The sequence below is a fragment of the Triticum urartu genome, chromosome 1 (assembly GCF_003073215.2).
Source record: "Triticum urartu cultivar G1812 chromosome 1, Tu2.1, whole genome shotgun sequence".
NCBI classification, from domain to species: domain Eukaryota; kingdom Viridiplantae; phylum Streptophyta; class Magnoliopsida; order Poales; family Poaceae; genus Triticum; species Triticum urartu.
The window spans coordinates 571,186,028-571,199,995 of record NC_053022.1 but is presented as its reverse complement, the minus strand read 5'-3'; the positions used below and the strand labels follow the sequence as shown (position 1 = coordinate 571,199,995).

Genomic DNA, 13,968 nt, shown 5'->3' with positions numbered 1-13,968 from the left:
AAGTTTCAAAAACAATGTTCGCAATAATTGAACAAATGTTCGCAAATTTAAAAATGGTCATGGTTTCATAAATAATATTGATGAATTCAAAATATGTTCATGATTTTAAAAAATGTTCAGGATCTGAAAAAAGTTCTTGAATTGGAAAAAGATCTTTGCAAAAAATTAAAAGAAAAAATAAAAATAAATAAATAATGAACTTGAAAAAAGAAAATGAAAAATAAGTAAATGGAGCAAAATGTGAAAATAAAAAGGGTTAAAGGGAAAAAATAAGAAATATAGAAACAATGAAAAATCAGAGAAAAAATAACAAAGAAAAATTAAAAAGAAAACCAGTTCATGGAAGCATTCTAGAACCTTCCAAAATGGGGTGGGAAAAAACCAAACTGGGTCGGCCTATACTGTCGACAGGCGCGCTGGAGGGCATGCACTAGCTACATTGCTAGACAGCGACCTACGCGCCGAATAGGAACAAACTTGACCATTGAGGAAGACTCGGCCAAACGGCTCAACGATCGTCCAAGTGCACGGGCCTCCACATGTGATCAATCGATCGTTTGCTTCCCTGTATTCCTCCTATACTTCTTTCTCAGGCATATAGCCATTGCCCTCAGCTGCCATAGGAACCTGATGCCGCCGTCGTCATCTCAGAGCATCTAGCCGTTGTTATCATCAGCAACACATCAGAGCTTCCTCGGTCGAATCCACATACCACCAGGATTGCATTGGCAAGGAAAATCTATTCAAATGAAGAAAATCTCGAAGAGTGCATCTTGAAGGACAAATTTTGCCATTTAATCTACATCGACTACTACAATCCTACGTTGTGATCGGTGATGTTTTTTAGCACCCATATATTCACCTAGATGTCGCCAATCTCCTAGACATTGTTCCTTTTCATATTGTTGTTGTTGGTTGTGTCACATGATCCTTGCCACCTGTGGACGTGAATCAGATGTTGGCAATTTTGGCATCACCTTGCCGCGGTCATTGGTATGTCATTCCAATGTCAATTTTTTGTATCAATTTGTTTAGGGGTTAGAACATGTAGCTTAGAAGCAACTTTAGACAAAAAATAACAACAACGTGAATGTTCTTAGGAAATTAGACCTTCAATTTTTTTTATTTTCTGAATGGCCTTTTAGAAGTACGTATCTCATTCTCACATATGTTCAATATTTTCCTTTATGCCTACCATATTTCTATAGCTCGATCCTTGAGTGTATTCTTTAACTAGAAGGGTGTCGTCATGCTGGGATATTCTTTCTCCCGTTGCAACGCACGGGCATATTTGCTAGTATATATATACATGAACTTTCTGAGTTACACGCGTTAAGTTCCCTTTGTAGGAACCCGACCTTCGGGCTATCTTTCTCAACCGTGTCTCCCCGCGCGAATTTTTTTGGTCGGTCATATTCTATGTGATGTAAGTGTAATCTACAAACGGTTTTAGCAACTAAATGCCCGCTTTAAATAGGAATCTCGCTCATTAGCGGATTTGCTCTCGGATCGTGATGAAACATGTCTCTGTTGCAAACTGCCTGTGTTGTTCGACCTGAAATTCCCCTTGTTGAAAGGATTGAGATGGACCTAGAGGGAGGGTGAATAGGTACAATTACAAATTTGAATTATGACTTAGCAATTTTAGGCAATAATGCGGAATGTGAAGGTGAGCCTAACAATTGCAAAAGTAGTACTAAGTGCTAAGCAAGTAAAGCAAGTATGTAAGTAGGCAAGCACAATATGATAAAGGTAAGTGCTAAGAGACAAGTAACCACAAGTAGGGAGTTAGGGTTAGGAATAACCGCAACTCCGGGAGACGAGGATGTATGCCGATGTTCACTTCCTTGGAGGGAAGCTACGTCATCGTTAGAGAGGTGAATGTTACCATGAAGGCACACCAACGCCACGAAGGCTCACCCTATTCTCCCTTTGAGACAACACCATGGAGGCGTTTCTCAACCACTAGTGGTAGACCTTGGGGTGTTCTCCAAACCCTCACAAACTTTTCCGGGGGTAATCACAAAGGTCGATTCCTCTCCAAAAGATTCCTACCGCCTAGGAGTCCCCAACCTCCAAGAGTAACAAGAACGATGGGGAAAAGCGCAAGACTTGCTCAAATCACGAATTCCTTGGGGGCAAAGAAGGGGAAGGAGTGGATCTATCACTTGATTGGAGAACTTCTCTCAAATGTTCCCAAATCACTTGGGGATCTAGAATTTGGTGTAGAGGATTGAGAGAGAGAGAGAGAGTGAAAAGTGTTCTTGGCAAGATCAAAGTGAATGGTCAACCTCATCCCGGAAGAGGGAGAAGGCTATATATAGTGTGAGAGCAAAACAGACCGTTGAGCCACTTAAAGCTGACGGACGTCCGGTGGATACCGAACGACCGGTGACACAGAGAAGACCGGACGTACGGCAGGGCGGCCGGTCGTCCGGTGGCTGGAACACCAACCAGAGGCACAGGTGTGGAAGGGGACGCACATGTAGCGGACGTCCGGAAGGCGCCGGTCGTCCGGAGCCCGGACGTCCGGTGTTGTCGGATATCCGTTAATTTCAGTTATGTTGAAGTGCACCGGACATCCGGAGATGAACGGACGTTCGGTGTGATCGGTCTTCCATTAATATTAGTTTTGTGAAGATTTACCGGACGACTGGAGAGGGTCGGATGTCCGATTGGTTGAGAGAGGCCGGACGTCCGTAGACTTCGGACGTCCGGTGGTAGTAGGACCTATTAGCTAAGAAGCATACTACCATTTGTGCACAAGCTAGAGGAAGAATATTGAGATGGTATGAGTTGTAGGTTTGAGCAAGTCCTTTCGCGAAATCCAACGACCCCCTCTTAATAGTGCGGGATCGCTATACTCAAGAACAAACCGAAAATAAGAAGCCGAAGCTATTTTTCGGAGCTCTGCCAAATCTTTATAGAAGGAGAAAAGGGGCCGAAGCCCCAGAGTATACTACAGAACACAGTCAAGACCACAAAGTGATCAGGACCGAACCCCTCACACTCAGCAGGAAAGAAAAGAAAAGAAAAACTCACTTCTGCTAATTAAGAAACCGCTGTATAGCAGGGTACAAGATCTACTCTGATGCATCATGCGGAGGCTTTCATTTGTGTGGACAAACTTGGCGTTGATTGGTCACGATTACGTTGATGCTTTTGCTTATCTAGTATCCGTTCCATAATTCTTGTCGTGGTTTTAATTTATTTGAACTAAAACCATGACAAGAATTATGGAACGGAGGGAGTAGTAGATTCCATTTTGCACCGATGATGATATCTTTCATGGAAGCATCAGCATGAATCACATTTAAATGGAACAGGTAAGACATTCCTCGAGAAATCGAGATGCGTTTACCTATCCTGATAGGTGGGGCAACTATGTGCTGATGAATCCCGGCAGGCCGGCCCCCCTCTTCCAAAAACCATGGTGCCACCTCCGACATGCCTTGGCGCCACTTGGCACTTGTCATTATCTTTCTGCTGGGATCCTCCTACTGTCACCTAGTAGTAACCTACTATGTAGTCCTATGAACCTAGGCTTCTCAAGCCCTTCAAAATCATCTAACGGTGGTGTGGTGGTGGTGCAAACGCCCTTCAGAACACTCGGGACACACCCGCACCTTCTAGGGCTATACATCTAGCTAGAACAGAATCCGATCCTGGTAGATCTCCAGCGAGTCGATGATCTTCTGCAAGAGCAGCTTCCGGTGCAGCCGGTACCTGCGCATTCGGCAACGTAACGAACTGTTAGAAAGACAGTGGTCAAGGGACAAAATGATTGATGATATAACGTGCTCGTTCCCAGTGAGAAACTTCATGGGGGTAGTGGCATAGGGTATTTGTCAGCTGGTTCCACATACTTGATCGCGATTTCGCGTGTTTTCCTCATAGGCTCGTCGGAATCTGCAACACGCATAAAGAAGTCCAGCTTCAGTGTCAGAGAAGGCACCAAGAAGAAGGTGAATAAATACTAGTGGGAACCAAGAAGCGTGTTACCTAGGATCTCCTCGTCCTGTTGGATCGTGGTCGAGAAAGACTCCACCATCTTCCGGCACTCCTCCTGCAACGCCTGAGCGGATTTTCTCTCCACGCTCGGTATGGCAGGAAGGTCACCGTCCGACCATGTCGGCAGAGTTCTTGCTGCTGCCACCACTCCTCCGTCAACAAAGGTGCTTTCTCCCGATGTCAATGCAACTGCAAGCAAGCAAACATGAATGGATGAACACGATAGTTTAAATCAGAACGTTGTGGGTCAAGCCAGATTCTCTGCGAAATGACCCGTAAGAACATTTTTGTGCTCCCTACCGTTGTGGTACAGCTCGTCGTGCAGGCCAGCTATGTTGAAGACTGACAGGAAAGAATCCAGGTGGATCTTGGCAGGGCTCGAGAAGTTTATATGTTCCCAGGGATTCTACAGAATTTGTTGTAAGTTCGGAAAGTGGGAAAGGAATTTCGCTACTGAATTTGCATACAGGGAAATGATAATTAAACTGAAAGGCATGGATTACCGTTGGTGATGAGAAGCCATATCTTTGCATCAACGTGCTGTTCACCGCACTCATATAATCGATTGTCATCTGTGCATGGTCAAATATAAAGATTGCATTAAGAAAAGTGATTTCAAATTTTTGAGAGAATAGCATACTTTTATGCTGGGTCTAACAGCACAAGTTCCTGCAAAGAACTAGTAGGACTGAACAGACTACTGTATAACTCGCACATGATTACAAAAAATACTCAACCTACAGACACTAGCACCTGAAGTTTTTTTTATTTAAAATAACTACCAAGCACCGTGGGGAGGCCAAGCCTCGAACCCCAATGGGCTGTGAGCATGAAGCAGCCAGCTAACTGAGCGACAGTTAAAAAAGCAAAGAGGGAGACTACAGATGAATCTGCCGTTTGCTCAAAAAAAAGATGAATCTGCCAGCAATTGGTCTTGAAATACAAGGATTGCCCTCTCAAGTGCTATAAAACATTTTTGTACCAAGGCGTAAGGATTGGCCCTCTGAAAAGCAAAATAAGTGTTCTGCAGCCAAGGTGCATCCATCTACAGCTTGTGTACAGTCTACTCTTTAAACAGTACCTCATCTCCTTTTTTGATAGCATGCCCCGCCTTAATCATAACTTCAAGCATTCGATCTTTGAAACGCCAATGCAGGAAACAGTTAGCATCAGGTGAGTGATTCAGCATATCTGGAGCAAAAAGAGAAAGTCATCTTTCAGGCTTGCAGTTCTGAATTTTGTGACCACGATTTCAAACAATTCATATGCTAGAATTACAAAATACTAATGAACAATCATACAGTATTCATCGATACAAAAAAAAAGTGTAAGTATTTACTAAAAGAGTTTTTTTTGTTGATTTTCAGACTGAAAATAAGTAAACGGGTGAAAGAAGAAAAAACATTAAACAAGTACCGGCATAAGGAGCTAGGACATTTGCATCTTGAATGAAAGCTCCCATTCTCATATTCAAGTTGAAAGAGCGAGACTGAACAATGCTCAATGCCCAGAGAAATCTCTCGTGGTCAGGGGCAAGCCGCTTTAGCTTGAGAGGGATTGCTTTGTGCTGGACATTACCCATCAAGCTAGTGTTAGAGGTATCCAAGCCAGCAAAGTGGATAAAATAGCACAAAAGTGTACCCAGTGTTTCTGCCAAAAATCAACTGCTCGCTGCTGGCGTTTTAACATCTCTGAGGACAGATCTTCGTCTTCCAGTTCCATTAGATCCTCCTGCAAGCCAGGCAGGTAAATAAGCAAACTCATTCAAAGTTGTGAGAAGCTTCCATCTGAAAAGAAAGTCAAAGCAGGAGTTACGTCTTAGTTAGCTATAGAGTACCTTCGGTGCCAGAAGCAGGCTGGTGCATTCATCACCACTAGGCAAAAAATCACCGTATAACTGCCAAAAGTTGTTTTCTACATCAAATGCATAGAGAAGAAGGCAGGCTAATCTTAAATCCCAATCTGTCTGCAAGAAAATACAAATCACATTAGTCTGCAGTCTACATCCCTGTTGATTACTGAAGCATTGACACTCAAATGAACGGAGAAAACAGGATTCATCAAGTATTGAGAGTGATATAATCCCCTCTGATCCAATTTAACAGTAAGGATGATTTTCGCAGGCATATGGTAGGAATGTGCAGTAGAATTGCTCTGGAGTCTCAATTACGCAGGCTCTTCAGCACTCATGCCGTAGAAATGTACACCATAAAATATATGGAAACGAAGAACAAACATAAAAGCACAGCTTAAACACATCGGAACTAGAATCTTTCCAAGGTGTTTCACATAACCAAACAAATAAAATTATTTGATGTAAGAACCCATAAGTGGTTAACAAACTGACCAGAGCTGCCCATAAAATACACAAGAAACCCAGGGGAAAACAATAGTTTGATTTCCGTTTTCACAACATTGACAGCTCATCCATTTACCTCGGGATTTGTTGACTCGATAATATCGAATATAGGATGTCCTAGTGGGATAATGTCAGGAAAGAACATCCAAGGATGATTTTTAGTTATAGTCAGCATGAGCTCCAATGGAATCTCCATTATCACCTGGTACAGAACAAAAGAAATTAGTACATCAGCGAAGAAAATTCTTCACCATTGTGCAATTAAACTTAATCTATCATTCAAACAGCAACAGCATGAATGGCTAGCTAGTAGCTACATCATTCTTTCTGACTAGTCGATGTGGCATCCACGCGTCAATTTTTTATTGGTTAAAAACATCACTGTACAAATGTAAAATACATAAATAATAAAGATCATTAAGGGGTGATAGGTATTGCTTTAAATCTGCACCATTGTGCATTGCCTTGTTGGATTGAATCGTTGAATAGATGATCAAGTTGGTAGCAAACAAGGATAATTGTAAACCTATCCCTGTTGTTCCATCTGATCCAGCTTGCGCGTGAACCATACCATACGACCAGAGTTGGCATTTTGGAGAAGTAGCACCGGCCATCAGAATGTCCAGGTCCCGCATGACACTGAGACACCGAGTACTACTATTTGTAAGAACTGCAGGCGCTGCAGTGGGATGGTTCAAATGTTGTGTAGAAACGAACAGGCATGGCCATCATTAAGTTGATGCATGGAGCTCGCCATCAAGTTGCAGCTGTAAAACACTGCAACTGACACAAGACTACGTCCCTCGCATAAATCATTTGCTTCATCATTCACTGATCAGTACATGCATCAGCGCACAATCTTCGTATCGATAACACACTCACTAGTGAGCAATGTGTGGTGGTAGTGGTGCCGAAACACCCACCTCCTGACACGCGCGCGCGCTTGCAAATAGCACGGAAAATTGAACTAAACAGCGCGCGCAGACTGGAGAGGATGAACATCAGTGATGAGACGCTCGATGCAGCAACAGAGGGCAGGAAATGGAAACGGCGGTGAGCGGCTCACCCTGGCTCGGCGGAGCGGGTCGACGTCCCGGGAGGCGTAGACGCCCATGCCGTCGGGGCCCTCGAGGAACTCGACCCCGTAGGCGCGCATCATCCGGGCGTACCCGATCCGGTAGAAGTCCGGGTCGGCCGCCTCCATCTGCACCAATACAACCACATTGCGCAAGCAGCGTCAGCAACGCAACGAGGGAGGGAGCGGCACAATGCAGTGCTAGGAAATCACCTCATCCGGGTAGGGCTCTTCCTCCTGCGGCGGGTCGAGGAGCCTGAGCGGAGGCGCCTCGTACTCCTCCACGGCGGCGGCGGCGGCCTCCTCCACCGGCGCCGGCGGCGGGTCGCGGAGGCGCGGGCGGCCGGCGTGCGGGGGGGAGGTGAGGAGGAGGCGACGGATGGAGGTGAGGCGGCGGGGCGGGAAGGTTGGGGCCGGAAGGGGGGCCGGGGAGGGGAGGAGGAGAGGGGAGGCGACGGGGGTCGCCATTGGAGGGAGCGCAGGCAGGCGGCCTGAGAGTGGAGTGAAAGACGTTATCTGTTCAGTTTAGCGGGCTCGCCCCCGATGGGAGTATCCGTTAGTCGCGGCGGCTTCCGCTTTCTCCAAGGGGAAGCGGTAAACAAATTAAACCTACTCCTATATTTATTTTCATTTTATTCATGTATCTCTAAATAGGAATAAAGGTTTAACGGTGGTATTCTGATCCAAACACTTTTTTTTTGCATAAAAAACCACAGGTGTGACTTTTTAAACGCCCAAGAAATAAAAATTAAAAAATTGCAAGGTGCGTCTATCATCATCCACTCCACTGGTCGAAGGGCCACCGCCGCTGTTACATCGCTGGAGCAATCATGCTAGTGCTGGTCGTGAGCGGAAGTCAAAGATCACGGTAACATGAGCGCATGGAGAAGAAGATGTCACGGTAGGGTGAATTGCAGAAGAGTCAAACCTCCAAAATTTCTCATAGGCCTCACATCGGCTCTGGACGCCGCACTGATTTGATGCAAACGAAGCGGGATGACTAAAATGTAAATAAAGGCCGCCGATGGTTCCTTGCCGATAAATCTCTGGACACCTTAACCTCACTAGCGAAAAAAGTCGGCCCGAGTCATCACCGCCACTGCAGACGACGTCTTCGAGATTGGAAGTCTTGGAGGAATGTTTTTTGTAGGCGTCGTCGTGAAACCCTAATGCTAACTATCCATGATACGACGTCGGGAGTTGGGCTTGTGGGCTTCACGCCCGTGGAGGACGATGGCTCTCCCTTATCGCCTTAGGTTTGGTATGAATCATGAAAATTGGATTTAACTTTCCGATATTAGTGTCCATAAGGATTCAATTGGATTTAACTTGCCTTAACTTATGGATTTAACTCTCCGACGCCGGTGCAGGATCATTGTGTCGAGATAGAGCCTGGATTGTTGGGTTAACTTTTGAGGTAAATACACTAGAAGTCTTAGCGCGTAACGGTCAGTTTGGTGCACAAACTTGTAAAATACGTGTTTTTGGTCATCAAACTTGTGATGGCATGCAAATACGGTCACATTTTTCGTACGTGGCATGCAAATTCGCTGCTTACGTGGCATGCCAGTGTGGCTAGTGCCCCTTGTCAGTGGCTAGGGCATGTGATGTTTTTCTGCAGAAACACCCTCCTTTTTCTTACTTTGTACAAAAGAACTCCAATAATAGTTACCCGCTAGGTCCCATTGTCAGTGTACATTGTAAATATATTGGGCTGGAAAAAATGGGACGAAGCGAGTACGAACAAGCGACCAGTTGTAATGGCGCTAGCGACCTAACCACCAAAACTAATCATGCTTGCAGTTTCACTTCGTCTACTAAGGCGTTTCACCTCTTGGATAAAAGTACACATTTTGAATATATTTTCTTTTCTCTAGATTTTCAAATTTAAAATTATTCAACTTCAAACAAACTTTCCGCTGGTTTGTTCAAAAGAAAATCACGTACATTCATTCTGCACTACATTTTCTTTTATCTAGATTTTTAATTTAATATTGTTCGAATTCAAACAAAAAGTTTATTTGATTATTCTGGGAAAAATTATGTAAATTCATTCGGACCCATATTTTCTTTCATCTAGATTTTTCATTTTAAAATTATTCAAATTCAAGCAAAATTTCCACAGATTTGTTCGAAAGAAATTTAGGTACATTCATTATGAACTATATTTATTTTATATAGATTATTCAAATTCGAAAAACATAGTTGATTTTTCCGAAAAGAAATACTTACATTCATTCTGACCCATATTTCCTTTTCTCTAGATTTTCAAAATGCAAATTATTCGAATTCAAACAAAAAATTTATGATTTGTCCCCAAAAAAAGTGTGTATATTCATTGTGCACTATATTACCTTTTATCCATATTTTAAAATTTAAATTATTTGAATTCAAACGAAAAATTAGTTGATTTGTCAAAAAAATGATGTACATAATTTTTACATATAATGTTTTAGTCTAGATTTTCGAATTTATAAAAAAATTAGTTGATTTGTCCGAAAGAAATTGATGTATATTCATTAGGAACTATATTTTCTTTTATCTAGATTATTCGAATTCAATCAAAAAATTAGTTCCATTGTCCAAAAAAATTTCGTACATTCATTCTAACCTATAATGTGTTTTATCTAGATTTTCGAATTTAATATTATTTGAATTCAAACAAAAGTTTCATTGACTTGTCCAGAAGAATTTATGTACATTCACTCTGCACTATATTTTTTATCTACATCCTTTTATTTAAAATTATCCGAATTCATACAAAAATTTAGTTGATTTGTCCAAAAGAATTACATACACTCATTCTGCACTATATTTGATTTTGTCTAGATTTTAGAATTACGTAAATGAATTCAAACAAAAATCTAGTTGATTTGTCCAAAATGTTTATCAAGAATATAAGTAATTTTCGTAAATAGATAAAAAAGAAGAATACATTAGATAAATTGTGTTTATCAATTTAAATGTCATTGTGGCTGTTTTTTTTAAAACTCATTGTGGCCGGATGGTTGGTGCTTGCACACGCGGCGAGCATATGTGGTCATAGGTCATAGGTTCGAACCGGTGCCTTCCCCTTTTCTTGTTTTGGTTTCTATTTTAACTCATACGGCTTGTCTTATATAAAGCTAATTGTGCTTTATAAATGTCAACGGTAAGGATGTCAAGTGGCTATCTAAGCGAGACTAATCGTGGCAACTCCCACTGCCGGTCTAGTATTTTTCATTTTATTTGAGGATTTTTTTTGCAGAAGCAAATAAAATGCAAGGATGCTTTCTGAAGAAAAAAAATAGTGCACGCGGATTACCCACCGCTGACAGTGGGCCCCTACCACATTGGCACGCCATGTGTGTACATGATACGGCCGAATACGTTAGGAAGTACCGTATATAAACAAAAGGACAAGTTCGATGGCCAGAAACACGTATTTTACAAGTTTATGCACCAAACTGATCATCACGTGCAAGTTCTATGACTTGTGATGTATTTACCTATTAACTTTTTGTGGGTTAACTTATGGTTTGGTACGAACCATGAAAATTGGATTTTAAAAATCTATTATGACTAAAATAAAAATATTGAGAAAACTCTTCCTCTTTGATTCACAAGAATCTAAGATATCGGGTTATGAAATGTAGGGCATGCTGCTAAAAAAGTGTGGCAGGGCACAACTATGACAGTGAAACAAACAAACCACAAGCCACTGCCACATTTGCAGCAAAGTTTGGCAATGTGTGGATATTAACCAAACATGCTCATAGATTAATAATGCTCGAGTGAATTATGCTATTATAAGAATATTTTGGCTTGGATGTTCTTTTCATGTAAAACCGTTATATTGAAACGACATAATCTGATCAACATAAATATGGTTAAAGCATTCCAATCAACAAAAGTGCTGTACTGCCATGTGACTGACCCAAATACTTTTAATTTGAATGCAAAGAAGCTTATCTTAGTTAGCTCTACAAACTACAAACAGAGAAAGAAACTGGAATTAACTGGGAAGAAACAGTAACCATAAGTTTCTTAAAGGAAATCAAAGTACACACCCAACCACCCAGGCTCTGTCTCGACAACTAAAACCTTCTAAGATGTCTAGCTTATTATTTAGTCCACACGCAAGGATCAAAAACATTCGGCTGCATATCAGCACAGAACCTAATACTATACAAAGGTGCTCATGTATAAAATGCTAGTCCTCTATTTTTTTTTCCTAGGCTCTGACCGTCGCCCTTCTTGTAGGGCCGCCGGCCCTGCTGATAAGTTGCTCAGCCGTTGTCGCAGTCGACGGGACGATGAGGACCACAGAAGACAGGCGAGATGATCCCCTTGGCGAAACCCGCGGCGCGCTAACCATGGGTACTGCCATTGCCGTTGGCATGGCAGGTTCCATTTGCTACACCACCATTGGCTTGCTTCTGCGCGTGCCCGTTCTGGTGTACTAGGGGTGTCGAGGAGCTGTCGCCGAGCTTGTGTTTAGCCGCAACCACATGGCCATTGCAGCTGTCCTGCAGCACCTGGTCCAGTTGTCCGCATGCTGCAGCGATTAGTCCTGCAGGCATGTGTGGATGTTTGAGCAGATTGTCAGTGTTTGCTGTAGCTTCCCCACCGGACCGAGATAGTTTCCAGTAAGTGTCGAGTAGCTTACCGACAAATGGAGGTGAAGGTTTTGAAGGCGTTGACTTGAACTCCGGATGGAATTGGACGCCGACAAAGAACCGGTGATCAGGTATTTCAATGATCTAGAAAAATGGTAGTTATAATGGTGAATCAACTAGCATGGTGAAGCACAAGTAAGATTCTTGGTTCTGTTATTATACATACCTCCATTCTCTGTCCAGTCTCGTCCTTGCCAACAAACTGAAGTCCAGCATTTTCAAATGCTGGCACCATATCAGGATTTACCTGCAGACACCCATTTTAAAACAAAACAATGAAGTGGTCAAAAAGGGAACAAAGACCATGTTAAACGCATCCAAAGCATTTAGACATCGATATGACTGAGCAAAGATTATTACAGACCTCATATCTGTGCCGATGCCTCTCATCTACATAGTTGACATCACCATAGCTGAGTGATCAAAACAAAACTCATGAGTGGGCAAGGAGTAGTGTCAACCCAGACAACTATAACAGAGAACATGCACTGCACTCACAGCTTGGCAGATTTGCAGTCAGTAACCTTGAAAAATGTTCTCCTTGATCCAAGGCGCATGGTCCCACCCATATGTGTTTTTGAACCCTAAAAAAATATTATTAAATTGTAAGGAACCATATGTGAGCTCAAGGCGGTTTCCAGTTTCAAAATAAAACTAAATGCAATACGTTGTATACAGAAAAAATGCCACAGGTCTGCAGATAAATAATTTCCCCTGCAAGTTGTTGAAGTTATGGGTGGAGGTTGTGTGTTGTGTGTGTGTGCTTGAAGATTACCTCTGGCATAAAAATAACACATGGGGTCTTCGTATTGGGATTAAATTCTGTGCTGTCCGCATCAGGGAATTTCATAACATGGCGCGCAAACTCTACAACAGCAAGCTGCATGCCAAGGCATATGCCAAGATAGGGGACATTGTTTTCACGGGCATACTTAGCAGCCATCATTTTCCCTTTAACACCTCTGTCTCCAAAGCCACCGGGCACTAAAACGCCATCAGCGCCCTGGGATGAAAATTTGTCAGACAGGTACAAATTGTAAATTTGACAGTATTTAAGGGCATAAACTCCTACCTTCAATAAAGTCCATGCTGCTTTGTAAGCATCAGGCGCCTATAAAATTTAACCACGGACAGGTGAGGAAATGCAGTAAAGAAAAGACTAAAGTAACTGCATACTATGTGTAGTTCAAACCTCAGAAGCAGTTGAATCCTCAAGATCAGTGGAAGCAACCCAATCTACAACAAGTTTTTTGTGGCAAGAGACAGAAGCATGCAAAAGTGCCTACAAAAGAATGCAGAAAAAAATGTTGGACAACAATAAACAGATTTAACAACAAGACTGAACCAATGACCACAATGATCATCTCACCTTTAACACAGAAAGGTACGAATCAGACAGACCAGTGTACTTTCCAACCATGGCAATCCTCACCTGAAACAACAGTACAGTACAAGCGGCCCTAAGTAAAGGTTTCCAGACAGATAAAACAATTGCAAAGGTCAAACAGAAACCAACTTCATCCTGTAGGGTGTCATATAAAGTGGCCCTTGCCACCCATTCATCCAACTTCGGCTCCTGGGCAACACTGCAAACATGGGAAAGAGGATTCAGATACCATGTCAGCATGCCATCTTTGGAAGAAAATCACAATAAGGTACATGAAAACAAACCTTTCAAGATTCAGAACTTTAAGGATAGCATTGTGTGCTTTCTGGTCCTGAAATGGAAAATGAAAATATCATATAGTGCATGGGGAAAACATACATTTATACATAAATAATGAGATGTGCTATACCCGTAACAGCAAAGGAATGTGCCAAATGTTCGAAACATCATATAGGGTGAAAATATTAGCGGCCTGCAA

At 42.4% G+C, this 13,968-nt stretch overlaps 2 protein-coding genes across 2 annotated transcripts; both read right to left on the bottom strand.

The window, feature by feature from the left end:
• Nucleotides 1-3,263: 3,263 nt before the first annotated feature.
• Nucleotides 3,264-7,964, bottom strand: LOC125531605 (protein PLASTID TRANSCRIPTIONALLY ACTIVE 14-like). Its single transcript, XM_048695946.1, has 12 exons — nucleotides 7,659-7,964; nucleotides 7,437-7,574; nucleotides 6,447-6,572; nucleotides 5,849-5,977; nucleotides 5,653-5,742; nucleotides 5,428-5,578; nucleotides 5,093-5,202; nucleotides 4,515-4,583; nucleotides 4,312-4,417; nucleotides 4,003-4,200; nucleotides 3,867-3,909; nucleotides 3,264-3,726 (listed from the first exon to the last, which is right to left on the bottom strand). Exons 1-12 carry the CDS (start codon nucleotides 7,911-7,913, stop codon nucleotides 3,648-3,650), a joined length of 1,494 nt encoding a protein of 497 aa, XP_048551903.1. The 5' UTR covers nucleotides 7,914-7,964; the 3' UTR covers nucleotides 3,264-3,647.
• Nucleotides 7,965-11,419: 3,455 nt separating this feature from the next.
• Nucleotides 11,420-13,968, bottom strand: LOC125533209 (CTP synthase 1-like; the record flags this gene model as incomplete). Its single annotated transcript, XM_048696942.1, has 12 exons — nucleotides 11,420-11,997; nucleotides 12,094-12,187; nucleotides 12,270-12,350; nucleotides 12,468-12,516; nucleotides 12,602-12,687; nucleotides 12,879-13,106; nucleotides 13,176-13,214; nucleotides 13,296-13,385; nucleotides 13,473-13,535; nucleotides 13,620-13,689; nucleotides 13,775-13,821; nucleotides 13,900-13,968. Coding segments are annotated over 12 exons (1,119 nt in total), but the record flags the coding sequence as incomplete, so codon positions are not given.

Coding starts and splice junctions, on each gene's coding strand:
- LOC125531605 (XM_048695946.1), bottom strand. CDS start 7,913: ATGGCGACCCCCGTCGCCTCCCCTCTCCTCCTCCCCTCCCCGGCCCCC. Junction 5,579..5,652: donor ATTTTTGGCAGAAACACTGG/GTACACTTTTGT, acceptor GGTAATGTCCAG/CACAAAGCAATCCCTCTCAA. Junction 4,418..4,514: donor ATGGCTTCTCATCACCAACG/GTAATCCATGCC, acceptor CAAATTCTGTAG/AATCCCTGGGAACATATAAA.